The sequence below is a fragment of the Rhineura floridana genome, chromosome 8, assembly GCF_030035675.1.
Source record: "Rhineura floridana isolate rRhiFlo1 chromosome 8, rRhiFlo1.hap2, whole genome shotgun sequence".
In the NCBI taxonomy this organism is placed as follows: domain Eukaryota; kingdom Metazoa; phylum Chordata; class Lepidosauria; order Squamata; family Rhineuridae; genus Rhineura; species Rhineura floridana.
This window is the reverse complement of record NC_084487.1, coordinates 64,036,615-64,058,707: the sequence shown is the minus strand read 5'-3', so window position 1 is coordinate 64,058,707 and position 22,093 is coordinate 64,036,615. Positions and strand designations below refer to the sequence as shown.

Genomic DNA, 22,093 nt, shown 5'->3' with positions numbered 1-22,093 from the left:
AGATTGATGATTTGATAGTGGCAGCAAAATATTGTTTTTTTGCTGCCCTCACTGCCCCTAAATACAGCTTACCATAGGCACTTACCAGTGTGTCATTGCATCCACCAGGAGTTTGTCTCCATCTGCACTCAAGCCGTCTCCTGAGGTATACATAATTCACAGTATTTGAATAAAACAACTAAAACAACTAGTGTACCTTCTAAGAAGAGCAGTGCCAGTTTTATCATAACATACTTTGAGTTCATTAGCTGTCCAATGGAAGAATGCCTTTTGTACTTGAAAATGCTGACTTGTACGTATAGCACATGGGAACTGTTACAACAATATTAAAGCCAGATGCATGGTTGAACTTTCTTTTCTTTTTTAAAAGATTTGGATCCCTCTAGGAGATACTTTGGATCAGTTTAGGAGTAGTACATTGGTTAAGTCATTGAATATCATCATCTCTCCCCCTCCAAACAGCTTTGTCCTACATAATGGAATCATACACTTTCTCTCATCAATTTTAATGTTAGTTTTATGGAGAGTGGGGATGCACTTACCCTCTGGTTAATAGGAGGCATGGACTGCTCCTATTTTTAATTGAATTAACTTTCACCTCTGAGTCAAAAACGGAAGGTCCTTCTCAAAGCAAGCAAGGGATGAAGGCCAGGGATTCATCCTCTGCACTTCCCCATTTCCAGTAAATAATAAGTCCAGAGAATCATAGAGCTGCAAGTGGATCATCTATTCTAGTCCAGTATACCTATATCATCAATGGTAAATGTTTGCTTGAGCTTACTCTTGTCCTGCCATGGGTGTCACTTTCTGCAGCTTCTCAAGGTGGATTATATTGCTGACATGCTGCTCTTGCAACTTTTTGAGTTTCTTTCTAACATTTGCTGTTGTAGAAAGTGAGAGGAAGAAATGCTCAGGATTACTATAGCTGGGAATTGTATGTTCAATCTTGGTCTGCCTTCCTAACAGCGATGGGCTTGCCCAGGTTTTCTGTTTTGCCCATAGAAGTAGGCCAAAGACTACAGCATTATTCCCATTCCCCCATTGAGAGTTGTTGTTTTTAAATATGAGCCAGCTGCATGCACTGTGCACTCATATAGGTACTTTAATATTCCATAAATAGGTTTCTTCTTTTGGTGAGAGAATAAGGAAGTCCTTTGCCTTGACTTTGAATCTTTTTCAAATATTTATTTTAGCCATTTAAAACATTTTGATAATGCAAGCTATATTAAAAATACAAACCATTAGTGATATTATGAGTAACCCACACTTTCCTCCTGGGATGCATGAAATGGGCATGCATTAAAACGTGAAGGGGTAGATTTGCTGATTAAGCCTGCAAATGTTATCTGTGGCTGACAGAGAAGTGCCAGTTGTGTTTGAACTAACAAACGGCTTCCTTGTGACACTTTTGCCTTTCAGAATGGGCACAGACATAGAGTCTGTTTCTAGATGGTCCAAGGAGACTTTCTTTTTATTATGCCCAATAGCAATCCTAGTATAATGACTGGAGCCGGAAGACAATTCTTCATGAAAAAGCTAGGTGATGGTAGTGATCTGATGTTGGTTAGTTCCTTTAACTCAGAATCTTCCTGTAAATGGTAACTACCTGAAATATTGTGCAGAGAGTGTTTGTAGCACTTGCCAAGTTGTTAAGAAAACTGTTTCAAACATTGCTTTTGATTTGGGCAGTGAGCATTAATAGGTGAAATAAACCTTCCCAACATTTTTTCTTAGTTTCTTCTTGGAATTTTTTATGTGGGGAGGAAGAGGGGAAATTAATAACACCTGCACAGCTGTAAGTAGTAAGGTTTAGGTGTTACAAGCACCCTCATAATTGAGACTGCAATGTTGATGTTTAGATGCTGCAGTTGTTCAGTCTGCAAGGCTCTACTGGTAACTGCTCCAAGGAATGGGTTTTCTGGCATACTTCACTCTAAAGCAAGGATGAGGAACCTGTGGTCCTCCATATGTTCTTGTATTACAACTCCTATCCTCTCTGACCATTGGCCATGCTGACTGGGGCTTATTGGAGTTGGGAGTTCAACAATATCTGGAGAACCTCAGGTTAGTCATCCTGTTGTAAAGCATAAATAAGTCAGTACCTTTTTGATTTGAATTGAAATTGATTTAGCACTGTGACCTCCCCCTTTTTTCCTTTACTTCCTCATACTTAACAAGTGTTTGTGTGTTATTTGCCTGATACCTTACTTTTTAACTATAAGCAATAGCTGCTTTTTTATCGTCTTTCTTAATTTATTACCTTTAAGTAGTTACAGATATTTCTCTCTTGTTTACCCTCCCCTGTTCCCCCCTTTTTTCCTTTTCTTTTTGCTTATGAGAATAATAGAATTCTCAGGGAACAAAACTAGAATCTTTGTTCCCAACAAAATGAGTGCTAGTTAGCACAAACCTTAAGCCACATAGATGCTGGTGTTGTTCTTGGGCAAACAAGAGGTTTAGGAGCATGGACATAAAATCTCTGAAAAGTGATCTCCTGTGTATTGCCCATAGTTCAATGGCAAGACAGGAGTAAACAACTCCTGAAATCGAAAAAGAGTATTTTTGTAGATAAACATACACTTTTCTTCAGAAGTCTTGATATAGGGTTGGGTTTTTCCCATTTTCTAATTACTACATTTAAACGTGCCCCCCCCCCCCGCTTTCATGCTTCATAGCTATCACACTTCTCTCTGCAATCATCAGGGCAAAAAAAAACACTGAGCATGACCTATCTACAATTTTATATTTTCTGTTAAGAATGTAATTTGCTTGACTCAGCTATTTCACATTGAAATAAATGGTTCATAAATGGTTCATAAAGGTGCTTAGATAGCTGGTATAGCACAGTGGGGAGAAGAGCCTGGCTGGGAGTCCATAGTCTGTGAGTTCAAATCCCCACTCGTGTCTCCTGGGTGTCAAGGGCCAGCTAAAGATCACCCCCACAGTGAGTGACTCAGGGGTTATGTGCCCTGCCATCTGTGCAGCCGTGGGCAAGCTGCATAGTCCCAAGGAGCCCAGTTGCCTCCCAGCTGGCAGTTGTTGATAAGGAAAGGGCTGGCTTGTGCAGTTGTGGCAAGCTGAGCAGGCCCTAGCCAGCAGGGGAGGACCAGCCTCAGAGGGAGGCAATGGTAAACCCCCTCTGAATACCGCTTACCATGAAAACCCTATTCATAGGGTAGCCATAAGTTGGGATCGACTTGAAGGCAGTCCATTTCCATTTTTAAAGGTACTTAACTTTTTCTGGAGCATCATAATTTTAATTCACTCATGGCATATTTCAGGATCCTGGGAAGAACTGGAGAGCATTAACAGAAGAACTTTATGTACCTCATACAGTTAGTGGCACACAGTGATAACTCCTGAACTAGCAAGTTGCCAAGTATTTTTTGGAATATATTTGCAAAAGTTGCAATTCTCTCCTTCCATGAAGGGAATATAGAAATCCAAAATCTCCCTTCAGAGGACATTGGCATTTCATAACAATAATGCCTCTATCATAACTGAACTTTAAAAAATGTAAAGGATCTTCAGTGCCATTTTACTTAAGTAGAGATAAATTGTAAGGGTCTATAATGGGAAACACATTTTAAAAATAAAGCTTTTAGCTTTGCTTATGAGAGAGATGGTTGTTTTCTATGTGTTTTAAAGCACAACAATGCCTCTTCATTTGTTGATGTTTAAATTACTTTAACATGCTATACTATTTGCTTCTACACATCTCTTGATATTTATAGTGAAAATAATCCTCATATCTATAGTGAGAATAGTATTCGTGTCTTCTTCTGTAATGCCTTGCTCAAATATGGTTTTTCACAATAGGATTTTTTAATAATGTTTAATAATAATTAATTTTGAATCCAATAATCTTACACATATTAATAGAAACACCTTCACTTGGATTTAGACCATGTATGAGGAGTTTTTTTAAAAAAAAATTATTATAGATGGCATAGCACAGACCACAGAAAGTGATGTATGAGTGGATCATAAAATAAATAATGTGGAATGGGTAAGCTGGCAACTGTCAGTGTATATAACTTGCATTTTCAGTAAAGTTGTCATGATACTTCACAAATGTAATCTGTATTCTCAGTCTGGTCTATATTTGATCTATATATGTAAGAGTTGCTACAAGGAGGCTTGAATTGGAAATGCATATGTACACCTTCTATTATTGGAAATCAAAAGAAACAGGCTTCTGTGCAGGTGTCCATGTTCCCAGTCCAGTGAATTCTTGGAGAGTGGATGGAGGTTGCATAACAATATGTTTCATAAGGCTGGTTGAAAGGCCTTGTAGAAGAAAACAGGTTCTGCAGTAACTCTCAGTTATAGCTGTTCAGTTACAGGGTAATGATTGGTGGAGAATCTCACATAAAGAGACTTTTAAAGATCCCATTTCCATTTAAAACAATGGGAAAGGGCCATAGCTGAGTGGTAGAAAACATGCTTTGTAAGTAGAAGCAACAAGATTCAACCCAGGTGTGACAATACTGGGCTAGATGAATCAATGGATTCAGGAGAAAAATTATTCAATATCTTTTTTTAGTGTATTGCTGCTCAACACATCCAGTAATTTCAATATTCAGACAATTGCATAGTTTCCTATTCTATAGTTTCCTACTCTAAACCTATTGCACCTGGTATGGTGTAATAGTTAAAGGTAGTATTTATTTCAGACCTTAGCTCCCCTTGGAATTGTAAATGTGTTACAATACCACCTATCCCCCTCCCCATGCAACAGGGTCTTGTGCATTCCACCAAATTGTACTTCACAGTGTTATGTTTTAGGATTATAATCATATGGATAATATAAACCTATGAATAATTTCTAGTTCTCACCACCGCCCATGCTAGAAAGGTTAAGATGTCCTTGAAGATGGTATATTCTTGGGGTTAGGGATTAAGGAACTCACTTTCTCTGGATCCTTCCAGCCTCCCCTTTGTCCTCTTAAGATTCCAAGCCTCTACACAGGCCAGTACAAGGTCAGAGAGGTATTTTCTTTTTTACTCAAGCCAGGAGAAGAGTGGGGGCTCTCCCTGATATTGCTTTGACCACAGATGCATCAATGTTTTGTTGCTTACCAAGGCTCAGTGTGAGGTCAGAGAGAGTTTCTGCCTTTTTGCAGTCTGCTGAGAGAAGGGTGACTATACTCACAATATTAAAAAATGTGACTACTAGTGATGAGTTGGACAGCACTTTTTGTGAACTCTTGTTTATTTATTTTTTTTTCAATAATTTTTATTCAGATTTTCATAAAACATACAAGACAAAATCATAAAACATTCAAAGACAAAAAACAAAATCAAAAATAGTTAAACAAAAAGAAAAAAAGAAAAAAAAAAAAACAAAAATAAAAAATAAAGAGTAAAATATTGACTTCCCATTTGTCAAAGATCAAATCAGTTATAAGTCTATAATATATAACAATCCTGTCTCTTAAGTCATATTATAAAATCACTTTCCTCCAGTAGTTATCTTACTTAATCATCAAATCTCATAAACATTACTTTATTCTTTCCACAAAAAGTCAAAGAGAGGTTTCAATTCTTTAAGAAATATATCTATCAATTTTTTTTTCCAGATAAGCATATCGATTAATCCATCTCATTACTAATTATGATAATCTTATTGTCATAACCATAGTCAAAATAAACATTTCAATTAATCCATCACATCAGAATCTGTTAGGTTCAGTAATTTCAGTAGCCATTGTTCTATTATCCCTATTAGTTCCATTTTCCATCTTCCATCTTCAGTAGTCTTGTTAAGTCCAGTAATTTCAGTATCCAATCTTCCATTATCAGTATTCCATAATAATCTTGCTGTCAAAGCCATAGTCATATAGTAAGAGTCTGATGGGAATTACCTCTATCCCAAATATTTTCTTGCCATCCATTCTGAATAGGTTGCTGAAATACAGCTGTAAAATCATATCTCTGTTCTTTTTTTCAAAATACACTGGGTCATCTCTTGAAAGTTTTTCCATTGTCACATGGCTGCAGTTAATTCCATAGATTTTCTCTATATTGGGCTCCATCACATCATTCCAGTCCAGAAGATTATCCATGCCATTGATAACTTTATCTCTAGAATCTTCATTAATTTCTTCAGAGATAACATTGAGTTCCAAACAATAGATTTTATTTCTAAAGTCCATAGACTCCAAATCTTGTTCCTGTTCCACGTTTGTTCCAATCTCCGGGATCTCCTCTCTCACAGGGACCCCTGTTCCAGTCTCCAGGGTCTCCTCTCTCACAGGGACCCCTGTTCCAGTCTCCAGGGTCTCCTCTCTCACAAGGACCCCTATGTCTTTAATCTCCTGTGTCTCCAAACAATAGATTTTGTTTCTAAAGTCCATAGACTCCAAATCTTTTTCCTGTTCCACGTTTGTTCCAATCTCCGGGGTCTCCTCTCTCACAGGGACCCCTTCCAGGGTCACCTCTCTCACAGGGACCCCTATATCTTTAATCTCCTGCTTCATTTTACTCAATTCAACTTTCAGCTCCTTACAACCCTGTCGCAGGTTTTGTTTCGTTATCTCAATCTCATCCATTATTTTCTGAAACATAGTTATTTCCAGCTTCTCAGCCACTTTCTTAATTGCCATTTTAAAAGAAAAATATAGGAAAACCACTTCTTATTTCAGCAACAATTGGGTTAATACTCCAAACTTGGTGACATCACAGTATAAACAGAGCAGACAGCCTTATCTCTCCATGCTTAAGTAAACAAAATGCAGTTCCCAGGATCGAAACAATTAATGGCGGTCGTCAGGAAACAGATTCGTCAAAATAAAATAGACCAAAAAGAGAGTAGTCTCAGACAATATAATATTCTTCAAAATAAAAATCTGGAATAGAAATCCCTCTTCTGTGTATATCTTTAGAATGCAAATCCAGGACAGCTTTTTGCAACAAAAACAGAGATAAGCTATTAATTAGTGAGTAGCAGAGAGAAGTTATGGCTCCCCAGTGAGATGTCAAAAACCGATCAATCTGGCAAATCTCTTTTAAACAGCAACAATTTAAGTCAAGTAAAAGAAAAATATAGAAAGAAGGGTGCTTGCCTGTTAGTGCGTTCTCTCTTAGAAGATAAGATGAACGTTCGCTTTATCAGATAGAGCTTGTTGTTGAAAATCCGTCCCACCTTCGTCGGCTGGACCTCGTCCCATAAATTAATGAGATCTGGTCGTCCCAACAAAAATAGGCTTTGAGGTTAATCTCTTCGTTTCTCCCTACCCGGGAGAAGTTTAATCAGTCAAAAAAAAAAAAAATCTGACTGATATATCTGAATAAGCTTCTTTTGAGGCAGGAGCCCGTCTCAAAAGCAGGCACAGGCTAAGTCACCCTTCCCGGAAGTCGTGAACTCTTGTTTATTGATGACATTTACCAATTTAAAAAAAAACACGGTGGTGATGTACCTCCCAAAGCATTAGTAGTGTTATACTGAGCTGGTACTATAATTTGCTAGGTTAACATTCAGATTCTCCTATGTTGAAATTAAGATGGCCAGCAATTTTCCCAAAGGATGTTTTTTTCACAGGGATGCTATAGGAAGCAGAATTTAGTGTCTGGGTCACTTGCCAAATAATCTTCTAAAGGGTGAACCAATTTAACATGCTAATTTAGGATCACCCAAGATGAATCAGACTGCCACAATCAGGTGGACATTAATAAGACTTTACTAAAACAAATAATATATAGTGCCTTGCAAAAGTAATCAGACCCCCAATGCTCTCATATTACTGAATTACAAATGGTACATTGTAATTTCGTTCTGTATGATACTTTATTTTGAAACACTGAAACTCAAAATCAATTATTATAAGGTGACATTGGTTTTATTTTGGGAAATGTTTGTAAGAAACATAAAAAACTGAAACATGTATTCAACCCCTATGCTGTGGAAGCTCCCAGTATACACAGATGAAAGAAATTGCCCTATCAAGGACACAATTGCCTTACCATTGACTTCCACCTGTGAACCATTCAAGTTGCTGTCACATGGTCAGGATCAAAACCCCCACTGTTGAAGGATCATTGGTCAGGCTGTGGATCTGAAGGAAAATGAAGACCAAAGAGCATTCTACAGAAGTGAGAGATAATGTAATACAAATGCATAGATTAGGAAACTGATACAAACTAATATCCAAGTGTTTGGATACCCCAGTGAGCGCAGTTGGATAAGTAATCTGGAAATAGAAGCTACATCACACCAGCCAGGCACAGCCAAGAAAAGGCCGTCCCTCAAAACTCAACGCTTGAATAAGAAGGAGACTTGTGAGAGAAGCAATAGAGAGGCCAACAAACACTTTGAAGGAGCTACAGAGTTCAGTGGCCGGGAGTGGAGTAATGGTGCACCAGTCAACCATATCAAGAGCTCTGCATAACACTGGCCTGTATGGGAGGGTGGTAAGAAAGAAGCCGTTACTCAAAAAGTACCATCTGAAAGCATGTCTGGAGTTTACCAGGAAGCATGAGAGTGTCCCAGTTGGGATTTGGGAAAAGGTGTTGTGGTCAGATGAGACCAAGATAGAGCTTTTTGGCCCAAGCCTAACACTGCCCATGCCTCAAGACACACCATCCCTACAGTGAAGTATGGTGGTGGCAGCATCATGCTGTGGAGATGCTTCTCATCAGTAGGGACTGGGTATCTTGTTAAAATTGAAGGAAGAATGGATGGAGCAAAATACAGGGGAATACTGCAAGAGAACCAACTAAAAAACTGAAGTTTGAGAGGAAATTCACTTTTAAGCAGGACAATATCCCAAGCGCCAGGCCAAAGCAATATTGGAGTGGCTCAAGAACAAAAAGGTGAATGTCCTACAGTAGCCCAGTCAAAGTCCTGATCTCAATCCCATTGAGAATCTGTGGTGCTCTTTGAAAATTGCGGTGCACAAGAGACATCCAATCAACCTGAATGACCTGGAGCGAATCTACGAATGGCACTCAATAAGCTACTGGGGAAGAATGATGGACAAGTATGGTAGCACTGTGACTAATGATGCCACTGGGTCAAAGCCGAATGGAAGCCCAGAGGCTGATGTGCACAGATGCGAAAGCAGAGTCTGTACGACGAACACAATAGGAACATGGAATGTGAGAAGCATGAACCAGGGAAAGGGAGAAACTGTCAAGCAAGAAATGGAATGCATCAACATTACAATACTTGGCATGAGTGAATTAAAATGGATGGGGATGGGACACTTTCAATCAGGCAACTACAAAATATTTTATGCAGGAAATGAGAAATTAAGAAGAAACGGGATTGCTTTAATAGTGAGAAGTGATGTATCAAAAGCAATTTAGAGCTATAACGCAAGGTCTGAGCGAGTGAATCAATGAGATTTAATGGGAAACCTATTAACAAAGCTATAAGTCTATGCTCCAATGGCAAACACAAAAGAAGAGGAATTGGAAAGCAGAAGCACAGGAAGAAATTTATCTAAATTTCCGAATTTAAGAGTCTCTAACTCTAATTTATTATTTCTAAAGAAAGAAATCACCAGGAATAGATGGCATAGCAATAGAGTTGCTACAGGTTACTGAGACTGAATCTGTCCAAATTTTGATAAAAATTTGTAAACAAATATGGAAAACTAAACAATGGGCCACAGACTGGAAGCGTTCAATATACATCCCAATTCCAAAGAAAGGGGATCCCAGGGAATGCAGTAATTATCGAACTGTTGCTTTAATATCCCATGCAAGTAAAGTAATGCTCAAGATTCTATAACAAAGACTCTTACCGTATATGGAGCGAGAAATGCCAGATGTCCAAGCTGGATTTAGAAAGGGAAGAGGTATAAGAGATGTTATCGCAAACATACGTTGGATAATGGAACAGACCAAGGAATTTCAGAAGGAAATCACCCTGTGCTTTTTAGATTACAGCAAAACTTTTGATGGTGTAGATCATGAAAAACTATGGAATGCTTTAAAAGAAATGGGGGTGCCACAGCATCTCATTGTCCTGATGCACAATCTATACTCTGGACAAGAGGCTACTGTAAGGACAGAATTTGGAGAAACCGATTGGTTCCCAACGAAAAGGGTGTGAGACAGGTGTGTATTTTATCACCCTATTTGTTTAATCTGTACGCAGAACATATCATACGGAAAGCGGGATTGGACCAAGATGAAGGAGGTGTGGAAATTGGAGGGAGAAATATCAATAATTTAAGATATGTAGACAATACCATACTACTAGCAGAAACCAGTAATGATTTTGAAATGAATGCTGATGAAAGTTAAAGAGGAAAGCACAAAAACAGGACTACAGCTGAATGTCAAGAAGACTAAAGTAATGACAACAGAAGATTTATATAACTTTAAAGTTGAAGACATTGAACTTGTCAAGGATTATCAATACCTTGGCACAGTCATTAACCAAAATGGAGACAATAGTCAAGAAAATAGGCTAGGACTGGGGAGGGCAGCTCTGATAGAAAAAAGTCCTGAAATACAAAGATGTATCACTGAACACTAAAGTCAAGATTCATTCAGACCATGGTATTCCTGATCTCTATGTATGGATGTGAAAGTTGGACAGTGAAAAAAATGGATACGAGAAGGATCAACTGATTTGAAATGTGGTGTTGGAGGAGAGCTTTGCACATACCATGGACTGCGAAAAAGACAAATAATTGGGTGTTAGAACAAATTAAACCAGAACTATCACTAGAAGCTAAAATGATGAAACTGAGGTTATCATACTTTGGACACATAATGAGAAGACACGATTCACTAGAAAAGATAATAATAAGGGAGTAGAAAAAGAGGAAGGCCAAACAAGATATGGATTGATTCCATAAAGGAAGCCACAGACCTGAACTTACAAGATCTGAGTGGGATGGTTTATAACAGATGCTATTGGAGGTTGCTGATCCATAAGGTCACCATAAGTTGAAATTGACTTGAAGGCACATAACAACAACACAAACATTTTCCAACATAAAACCAGTGTCACAATTATTGATTTTGGGTTTCAGTGTTTCAAAATAAAATATCATGCAGAACAAAATTTCAGTGTTCCATTTGTAATTTAGTAATATGATAGCATTGGTCAGGGGTCTGATTACTAAGGCATTGTATTTCCTTCATATTCCCTAAAGAAATTATCCAACCACCATTTTTTATATGGTTAGAGACTCTTAAGTTAGGTAACTTATTTTTTCTAAAGTTTGTCGTTAAGAATCGAGGAAGGGTATTTTGACAGGGGATGGTCTTCATTTGACAGGTACCTCATACAAATGAGTTCCATATCAAAGTAAAAGATAATACAATAGGGTCCCACTGATACGGCGGGTTAGGTTCCAGATCCTCGCCATAAAGCAAAAATTGCCATAAAGTGGAACATAGCCCATCCAGAAAGAGAGCAAGCAAGCAAAGCCTGCTGCTGCGCCGGTGTGATCAGCTGTAGCGCAGGGAGCTTCAGGGGCCAAGCGCTGTCAGCTGGAGTGCGACAGCTGGAGCTCCCCGCACATAGTTGATCGATCAGCTGTAGTGCGGGGAGCTTCAGGGGCCAAGTGCTGTCAGCTGGAGCACGGCGGCTGGAGCTCCCCATGCTACAGTTGTTGTGTGCAACAGCTGATTGCGCCGGTGCAGCATCAGGCTTCAATCAGCTGTAGCGCGGGGAGGTCTAGCTGGCATGCTCCATCTGACAGTGCTTGTCCCCTGAAGCTCCACGTGCTGCAGCTGATCACGTTGCCGCTCCTGGAGGAGGAGAAGAAGGGGGCGGAGGACGGGGCTTGCGCCGTATTAGCAGAATGCTGAAAAGCAGGACCCTACTGTAATTACTTCAGGATTGCAAAGTCACAAACTTGTCCTTATGAATTCAAGTTGGATTAATAGGTGACCTGTTATATCAGAAACCTATTAAGAAAGCTTTTCCATTGCTGGTTTCTACAGCTTTTCCTTTCTGGTCCCCCTTTTTCTGTTTTGCCGTAGTGGCACTTCCAGCTGACTGAGGTGTACATTGGAGAAACATCCACATTCAATACAATTCTAAATGTTTGTCAGGAATTTAGCTAACCTGAAAGCTGCCTTTAGTGTCTCTTTTGAGATATGCAGTTTGTTGTTGTTATGTACCTTCGAGTCGATTATGACTTATGGCGACCCTATTAATCAGTGACCTCCAAGAGCATCTGTCATGAACCACCCTGTTCAGATCTTGTAAGTTCAGGTCTGTGGCTTCCTTTATGGAATCAATCCATCTCTTGTTTGGCCTTCCTCTTTTTCTACTCCCTTAGAGTAGAATTGTGTCTTCTCATGATGTGTCCAAAGTATGATAATCTCAGTTTCATCAATGTAGCTTCTAGTGACAGTTCTGGTTTAACACCCAATTATTTGTCTTTTTCGCAGTCCATGGTATGCGCAAAGCTCTCCTCCAACACATATTCAAGATATTCCAGGGCAGCTAAAAGGGTGGCCAGTGCACTGTTCCTGCATGGGTCAAACCTGAAAGCAGTGAACTGAAAGGGCCAGGGGCAAGTAGATAGTTAGGTCAGAGAGACGACATGGTCCAGAGCAACAAATGTAGAACAGGTGTGTCAGAAACAGGAATGTAGGAAAGGTATAAAAGGTTGCAATCCAGGGGAAGGGAGGCAAAACAAGGCATGGGAGCCTCTCTAGAGTAGCTACTCTATCTGATGTTATGTTCAGAATGAGGAACTAGTTATATCTAAGACTCCCAGATGAATTCCAGTTAATAAGCTATAGTACTCCTTTCTGGCCATTATTTTTTTGTGTGTGTGTGTGCATGCTGCAGTGCAAGAAAGTTCCTAATGGCTTCCTCCATTTGAGTGAGCATACTCAAGCTGGGGAAGGGACCAACTGCCTAGTCATAACTCTCAATTGCATCAAAGCAATGAACTCTTACATTGCTGAGACCGAGCTGCAGTGTTTAAACATGCACACACATATATATTTTAAAAAATCTGTGTTTGGTTTATGTAACAAAATTTGAACACTTTTACCTTCCCTGCTTCTATTTTCCAGTCCCATGAACTTCATTAGTATGATGGACTATGATGCTTCAGTGTAGACTTTCTTGATGGTGAAGTCTTCCATAATTAAAGGCCACACTTGTTTGGTTGTAGCAGTAGATTGGCAGCAGTCCTTGACTGATTTCAGTATCCTATCCCTTGGTCTGGAGATGTGTGTTGCAGGTTGTGAGATGACAAACAGGAGGATTCTCAAATTAAAGCATAAGGGGCAATAAATGTACTTGACATGAAGATTTTGTTTGTTACATATCTTTTACCAATAATAGTTATGTGAAACCAAAAATGGAGGCAAAGTTGATAAACAACCTAATCATAATGAATATTTTACTGACCTTCCCCTAACGACAGTGTATATGCAGACAACAGGATCTACATGCAACAAATGTGCCTAATAATGTTATAGCAAGGTTATTTAGAAAACAGAACTACTGAGCTTTGTATTAATATGTATTTGCAGATCAGTGTATTGTATTTGCAGTTTCAGGAAATTAAATGCCACTGACAACTGGTAGACTGTGGGAATGCTGTGGACATAACATATCTTGACTTCAGCAAAGCTTTTGACAAAGTGCCCTATGATATTCTGATTAGCAAGCTAGCTAAATGTGGGCTGGATGGAACAACTATCAGGCAGATCCACGGTTGGCTACAGAATTGTTGGCCACAGAATATCCAATGTACACCGCCCAGAGAGCCTTGCTATGGGCGGTATAAAAATTGAATTAAATAATTAAATAAAATAAATAAATTGTACTCAAAGAGTGCTTATAAGTGGCTCCTTCTCAAACTGGGAGGAGGTAATGAGCGAGGTACTGCAGGGTTCAGTCCTGGGCCCAGTGTTCAACATTTTTATTAATAACTTTGATGAGGAGGTGCAAAGAATGCTTATCAAATTTGCAGATGATGCAAAATTGGGAGGAATAGCTAATACCCTGGAAGACAGAAACAAAATTCAAAGGGATCTTGATAGGCTGGAGCAGTGGGCTAACAACAATATAATGAAGTTTAGTAGGGGTAAATGCAGAGTTCTGCACCTACGAAAAAGAAACCAAATGCAAAGTTATAAGAGTATAACAGTTGGCTCAGCAATACTATATATGTGAAGGATCTTGGGATTGTTGTTGATCACAAGCTGAATATGAGCCAACAGTGTGATGTGGATGCAAAAAAGGCAAATGCTATTTTAGACTGCATTAACAGAAGTATAGTTTCCAGATCACGTGAAGTATTGGGTTCCCTCTATTTGGCACTGGCTAGGAGTCATCATGAGTACTGCATCCAGTTCTGGACACCGCACTTTAAGAAGGATGCAGATGAACTGGAACAGGTTCAGAGGAGGGCAGCAAGGATGATCAGGGACTGTAAACCAAAGCCCTATGAGGAGAGACTGAAAGAACTGGGCATGTTTAGCCTGGAGAAGAGAAGACTGAGGGGAGATATGATAGCATTGTTCAAGTACTTGAAAGGCTGCCATACAGAGGAGGGCCAGATCTCTTCTTGATCATCCCAGTGTGCAAGACATGGAATAATGGGCTCAAGCTGCAGGAAGCCAGATTTCGACTGAACATCAAGAAAAACTGATGTTCTCAATAACTGAGAAACTGGAAAAACTCCTAACTGTTAGAGCGGTACGAGAATGGAACCAATGACCTAGAGAGGTAGTGGGCTCTCCAACACTGGAGGCATTCAAGAGGCAGCTGGACAGCCACCTGTCAGGTATGCTTTAATTTGGATTCCTGCATTTAGCAGGGGGTTGGACTCAATGGCCTTATAGGCCCCTTCCAACTATGATCCTATGATTTTTTTTTCTATTTGAAGCAAACACACTGAGAGCAATTCATTCATATAATCTTTTTTTTCCTCCTAAAAAAAGCTGAAAAAGTTTGGATAGTAATGTCAGGATCTTTGGTGATTTTTTCTTTTTTGCAACACTTTGGACATATAATGAATAGCTACTGTACATCAGGAGTTTTGAATAATTCAGTTTGTGCCTTTCTATATCTTATTTGCCAGCCTAATCCTGGTCTCAGTGATCCCATTAATAAGGTAAAGTTGTCCAGTGAAACACTTGACTGTATTATAGAGGGGGGTGTGTGTGTGTGTAATTGTAACATACTCTTTTAGCGATTTTCCTATAGACTTGTTACTGAAAGATGTTTGCAACTATTGGGTAGCAAACCCAACATTAATGACTTTGTATCCAGATCAGGCTGTAAAATATAGTTTGTGTGTATTTAAGCTCACTCAAGGAACAGATACCTTTTATGCTGAAGTAAATTATAAACATAGAAAAAATATTGAAACTCTAGTTTCTGTTGAAAAAGTATAGTAAGAAATTGAACTGTGAGCCAAAATTTTTGGCTATGCCATGAACTCATCTGGTGATCTTAGGGAAGCTGCTATTGACAATATGGGAACAGAAGGGGAAAAACAGCCAGTTGCTTAGAATATATGGAACTGGTGATGTTGTAAAACTTGACTTCAACTCCCTGTGAAATCCATAATCCTTTGTCCACCTATGATTGATTAAACATGGGCTGCAGATTCATCTTTATTAGATAGATGTGTCTGTCAAGGAACTTCTTTATGGATCAAATATTTGCATACATCTGGTAACTTTGTGTAGTTATTGCTAAATCCATGTCAGCAAGATTAATTCCATCATGTAAATTAAAATAGTTGTGTAAAAGGCAATTGGGGTTTGGTTTGGAATGGGTAAGGAATTGTTAGTTTTCAGCCACAGTGTTTGTCAGTTACTCATGTTTCTTTTACATTTTAATTATGACCCATCAACTCATAAATGATTGCTTCTGGGTTAGACTCCGCTGAATGTCATTGAAGGGTGTTTTAATTTAATGGATCCAGCATAACATCTGTTTCTAAGGTTTTAAAAAGCCAATTTATATGGAAATTTATTGTAGCAAAAGTCAATAGAAGAGACACTTCTAACACCGCTTATATTGTGTTTAAAATTTTAAGAAGTAGCATAGCTTTGATATTACACCTTTTTTGTGCTAATTTAATTTTAAAAAATGAGAACTTGTGTTTAATTTAGCAACCTGATCTGTAGTAATCATGTGGTTTGATCCTTTTTTTCCTGTTTGCTTTTATTTTTTAGCCGAGCTATCAAGACAAACCAGGATCTTCTTCCTGAAACGCCATGGACTCAGATATTCTACAATGACTTCTGGGGCACTCTCCTTACTCACAGTGGGAGTCACAAATCGTATCGACCTCTCTGTACACTGTCTTTTCGCATTAACCATGCTTTTGGAGGCATGGATCCCTGGAGCTACCACCTTGTAAATGTCCTTTTACATGCTGCAGTCACAGGTCTTTTCACAAATTTTTCCCGAGTGCTGCTTGGTGATGGATATTGGACCTTACTTGCTGGCCTGCTGTTTGCTTCTCATCCCATCCATACTGAAGCAGTGGCAGGAATTGTAGGAAGGGCTGATATTGGAGCTTGCCTTTTCTTTCTGCTTTCCCTGGTCTGTTATACTAAACACTGCTGCACAAGAAACTACTCAGAAGGAACCTGGGGCTGGATCTTGGGTGCAGGGCTATGTGCCACTTGCAGCATGTTGTGGAAGGAGCAAGGAGTGACTGTTCTAGCAATTTCAGCAGTTTATGATATCTTTGTGTTTCACAGGCTAAAAATGCACCAAATCATTCCTGCTATCTATAAGGTAAGAACTGAGATTCATAATTATCAGTTTTTGCACCATACAGATAAAATGTGTTTATCTAAAGAAGCAAAGCATTACTTAACTTTTGCCTTATTTAAAAATAACACCACAGATGCATTATGGTAGAATGAAAATCCAATCAATCCAACAGTGGTTCTTCTTAAAGCTGACATTTGGCATTTCATTTTTGCTGTTCCTGGTGCTTTTTGCCAAATACCTCTTGTACGAGTATTGTTGTTGGTTTGTGCTAACAAATAGTTTACTAATATTGTGGGGAGGGGAAAAACACACTTTCCCTCTATAATTACTGGCTTTAGTAACCACTGATTCAATACAACATGTGGCCTGCACTCATAACCCAGATTAAAGTTACTTGTGCATGGCAGTTTTACTGTGAGCAATAAGCATGGTTCTGCACAGAAATATAATATAATAAACTCTTACATATGTTGCAGAGTGACACATTTAATCTTGAATTGTGGACATAATGGAGCTCTCGTCAAGCCTCTTTGCCATGTGTATGCTTGAAGCCAGACTGATAATAAATAAGTTTAGCTGGCCTTGTGCTCAAAGGTGGTGTGAATTGATCCTTAAACTCAGGTAGTTATATCTCAAGACCTGATTGTCTAATGATATGATTTTTAAAATGATATTTATCTTTTAAATGAAGGTAGATCAATAAGAATGGTGCTTGTATATATTGCAGAAGATTAGTTTGGAGGTTATATTGACTGTTTTTTTTATTGATCAGTTTGGAATTGAAGTAAGTATTCCATGTTGAAGCTTTCTTGATTAGCTTCCCACAACTTTTAAAAGTGTATGCTAGTAGATTACATGTAGTTAGATTCATTTGTCAGATACATGTAACTTGAGTATCCAGTCATTCTACATGTCAGCACCAAGACCTGCACAAATTATACTAAAACATTGATATGAAGGCAAAATTCAACAAGGGAATAAGATTTGAAGAGAGTTATAATTATACAAACTATGCAAATTCAAAAGCCTAATTCTTCTCCAGTTGCAATTCTCGGGTTGAGAACAGGGCCATTAATCAGTTTTGCAGATTGCAGCATTTTGTCCAAAGTACAACAAAGCTAATTTAGTCTTTGTGCTGTACTTCTGAAAAAGATAGGGGAAAGAAGAGGCAAATGGGGCAGAGGCCGTGACAATATTTTGATTTAAAATGCATTGAAATTAGCTCTTTGAGATGTTATTAATTCAGCATGTTAAAGGCCTAGGATCTACATATGATTTGTGCACATCTCTGTTATAGAAATTAGCTGATCTGAACGCACACCACATAGTTTTATGAAATACTACCAAATAATGTGCCATTACTATGAGTAGGAGGGGAATTGTATTTTTTAAATATGAATTAAAGTTTCTTTCCTCATTTTTGTTTAAGTGCAAAATCTGTTATTCATGTAGCATAGAAAGGTGTCAGACGTGATAATGAAGTTTGTTATCTATAATCTGGTGTTATATCCACAGTGTCACAGCATCTTAAATGAAATTTTATGGCAGCTAATTTTCACTTTAGGGTAGCCGTGGAAATCTAATGCTTTAAGAATGGCGCGGCTATCAGTTCACCTTCAGTTTTAACTTCAAAAAAATTCCATACATTTATTTTGACCTAAAGATTACTTAGAGTGTAGATTCCTCATTATTGCCACTTGTCCAGAAATCACATTTTTCAAAGGAAGTGAGTGTTTAAAATTGTAGAGTCAATCTTGCCTAATGAAGAAAAAAAAACTTCTCCACAAGCTGGTATCAGAAAGATAACCTAGAAATATAATTGTAAATCTTGAATACATAGTTGAGTTCTAAGACTAGTTGCAGCAGTAGTTGATTAGAATGGAACAATCTGTTCAACTCGGACCTGTTTAGGATAATGTATCACAATATGACAATCGATTTTTTAAAATTTTATACACTCACCTTTTTATGCATCATTCAGTCCAGCTTTTCTAGTGGTTTTTTTTTTAACACAAATGTTAACAGTAGGATAATGACAAAAGATAGAGCACCATTGTATTAAATCTCTTAGGCATTTCAGTAAATTAGCTTTTTAAGAATGGCATTGGGTTTTTTTTTAGTCTTCATTTGTGACTCTACCAATAGATGTTTGTGAGCTTATAAGGGTCCCTTTGCAGCACTTAGGACAACACTGTGTAATCATAATTAGAAAACGACTGTTTCCTAGCAAAAATTAGTTCCCAACAACCTGCTATGTGGTAAATGATTGTTAGACTTAGAATGTGGCCTGACCTCTTGCCAACTCGACTATCTGTGCGTAAGTGTTTTGAGACAAATGTGAGCACACAAGTGCACTAAACTGTTAAACATGTATTTTGTATGCGCTGTGGATTTTACACTTTGAAGGGATAAATAAAAGGTTGGGACCACAACTGATTACTCCCTTGTGGAGTCCTTGCATTCAAGGTTATTCAGCTGAGAATTAATTTCTCCAGCATTTATATCTCATTATAAACGTGTGAAAGTCTGAACAAATATTTGCATTTGTTTGTGCCCTGCTGCTTCCTTTCTTCCACAGAACAACAGGTGCTTTTTAAAAAACAAAGGCATGTAACTGCACTGGCTGGTAGGCAGGTCAAATGTCTGGAGAAGATTATTTCATGATCGTTCATCTTTTGTACAGCACAACTTGGTGTTCTGCAAGATAGCATGAGTGGCAGTTTCTACTGAGAAGGCCTTAAGCCAAAAGTTAGATGGGAAAAGATATCAAGGGTAGAGAAAGGGAGTGATAAGAGACAGATATCTATAGTCCCTGTTCAAATGTAACACTGCAGTTTCTTAATCATGCTGAAGCAATCAAAAGGATTGCTGTCTCATGTGCTCCTCTACCTCTTTTTCTCTTCTCTCTCTTATCTCAGCATTGTGTCTGCACTATTAAACATGATTAACACACAAGGGATCCTCATGTAACCAAATAATAAAACAGATTTTCAATCCTAGTTAAGAGGGAACCTGGTTAGCATTATCTATGGTTAATGCTGGTGATGCGGCAATGCTAAACCATGGCTCAAGATGACAAGGGAAGGAAAGAGGAAGGTTAAGTGATTGCTTTCAAACACTTGGCCATGGATTAGACATGGTCTTCTTATTTACCAGCCTCACTGTATGGTTTGGAAACTTCTTGCTGAAATGGATTAACCGGGAATTTCCAGAATTCAAGCAAACCACGTGGAAGTCTCAGCTCGTTATCAGTATAGTTCTGGATGTTAAGGGCATGAGACGGGAGCTAAATCACCGTTTCTAGGAGAAAATATTTTGCTGTTGAAAAGTGAAAAGAAGTTAAGCAGAAAGCAGGAGTAGTCTTAGCTTGACATATCCAGCTCAGCATCTAAAATCAAATGTTATCCAAGTGGATATCTGAATAAAATGCAATAGTGGTTTCAGGTTGTTACAGTGAAACAGTTTGCAATGCTGTAGATAGCTGATTTGTAGAATTTGTATATTACAGTATACCATTGGAGGGAATAACTCTGCATGAAGCTGTAATTATTATTTTCCTCTTTGGTTTATTATCTATATTATTTATTTAAAATATGTATATACCACCTCCCAAGGCAGTGAACAATAAAACTAATAAACACAAAGCAATTATTCGAAAACAATCTAACAAAAACAACAATTTACAATTACAGTAAGGAGAAAGTATTCAATTGGTATCAAAGGTCAGGGAAAACTTGAGTAAATGGAAAATGTTTTAACAGCTTGTAGAAGCTCACCACAATAGGTGTCTGCCATATATCAGTGGGGAGCTCATTCCATAGCCTGGAGACCACTGTGAAGAAAGCCCTCTTTTGTGAGACAGACATGAAGGCTGTGGCATAACTAATAGGGCCATCTCCAAATATCTTAATAAAGAGGGAGGTCTATAGTGCAAAAGATGTGGGGAATCTCAGACCCAGATGCCAAATGGGGCACTCTAGGCCTCTCTATCCAGACTTTAGGACTCTTCACAGGCCGTACTTCTTTCCAGCCCTACTCTTCATCTTCCTCAAGTGCTTTTGATGCCTGGAATATATCCTTGGAACATAATGCCTCTTGCTTGCCTAGATTGAGAGGGAGTGTGCATAGAAACTTTTTGAATGGCCAAATTGTTGCCTACTTTACAAAGGTGTGTCATATTTATTGCTCTGCCCATGTTTTGCCTCTGGCCCTGCCCACCACTGAAAGATTGCTCACAAGAGAATGTGGTACCATTCATAGGAACAGTGGAAGCTGCCTTATACTGAGTCAGACTACTGGTCCATCTAGTTCAGTACTGTCTGTGCTGACTAGCAGCAGCTTTCCAGGGTTTCGAGCTGGAGTCTCTCCCAGCCCTACCCGGAGATGCCAGAGACTGAACCTGGAATGCTCTGCATGCAAGCCAGACACTGTATTACTGAGCTACGTCCCCTATTTCAAAACCAGTCATAAAACTGATGCAGAAACCCTCTCATTTTAGTACATAAGATTACAGGAAATATCATCTTAAACATGCTGTTCATGTACTATCAACATAGTTGGTTCTGTTGCTTACTGCAAAGCAGACATGTGCTGTTGTGGTTGCCCCAGTTGTGGAGCACCTTTACCAGAGATATTCAGCTGAAATTTATTCTGTATAGTCTAAATGTACAATGAGGTTAATTTTAGTAATATCTGTGAGATTATATTGCTATGCTGTTTGTTTTATGCTGGGTTTTATTTTATTTAGTTCATGTTTTGTAATTTTACTGTATTTCAGTGATGTGCTTTGTTTGTTTTTAAGCAACGCTGCATTTTTTAAGGTTTAAAATACATAGTGATTTTTTTTGCTGCAGTTTTGAATATGTTGATTTAGGTTTTGTGTTTTGATTGTATGTACATTTAGGTTGTATTTTATTGACATTTTACTTAAGGTTTAGGTTGTGCCCAGGTTGTTAAGGTTGTATTGAAATTTTATGCAAGTCATATATTGTACTTTTGGTAGGCGGATATAAATGAACAAACAATATATTTTCTAATCTACCTCCTCCCCTGTAAACATCCTTTGAGATAGGGTTTTGTAGGTGACACAGTTTCCGTCTCCCATTAATTTAACAAGAATTATTATTTTATTTATTAATTTATTATTTGATTTATATCCCGCCCTTCCTCCCAGCAGGAGCCCAGGGCAGGATATAAATCAAAATTAGTTTTCACCGTTTCTCATATCAATTAGTAATCAAATCTAGAAATGTCTTAATAATGGTCCACTAGTAAGAAAGGTAATCAGCTTAGTCTATGAAGGGAATATTATTATTTTCTATTATACATTTGTCCTTTATGCCAAGGCATAAGTGTAATGCTGTCAAACACTCAAATTTTAAACAACAGCAAAGAAGCAAAAACATTTGAATGTCCTCT

The 22,093-nt window shown here is 38.3% G+C and overlaps 1 protein-coding gene across 3 annotated transcripts in view; it reads left to right on the top strand.

The window, feature by feature from the left end:
* The window catches only part of TMTC2 (transmembrane O-mannosyltransferase targeting cadherins 2), a 350,769-nt gene that overhangs the window by 128,689 nt on the left and 199,987 nt on the right, over positions 1-22,093 (top strand). For 2 of the 3 annotated variants that reach the window (XM_061639643.1, XM_061639644.1), the window contains exon 2: positions 16,126-16,696. The exons of the other annotated variant lie outside the window; for it this stretch is intronic. In XM_061639643.1, coding sequence (XP_061495627.1) covers positions 16,126-16,696 — 571 coding nt within the window. The remainder of the gene's footprint in view (positions 1-16,125; positions 16,697-22,093) is intronic. 3 annotated transcript variants of the gene reach the window in all.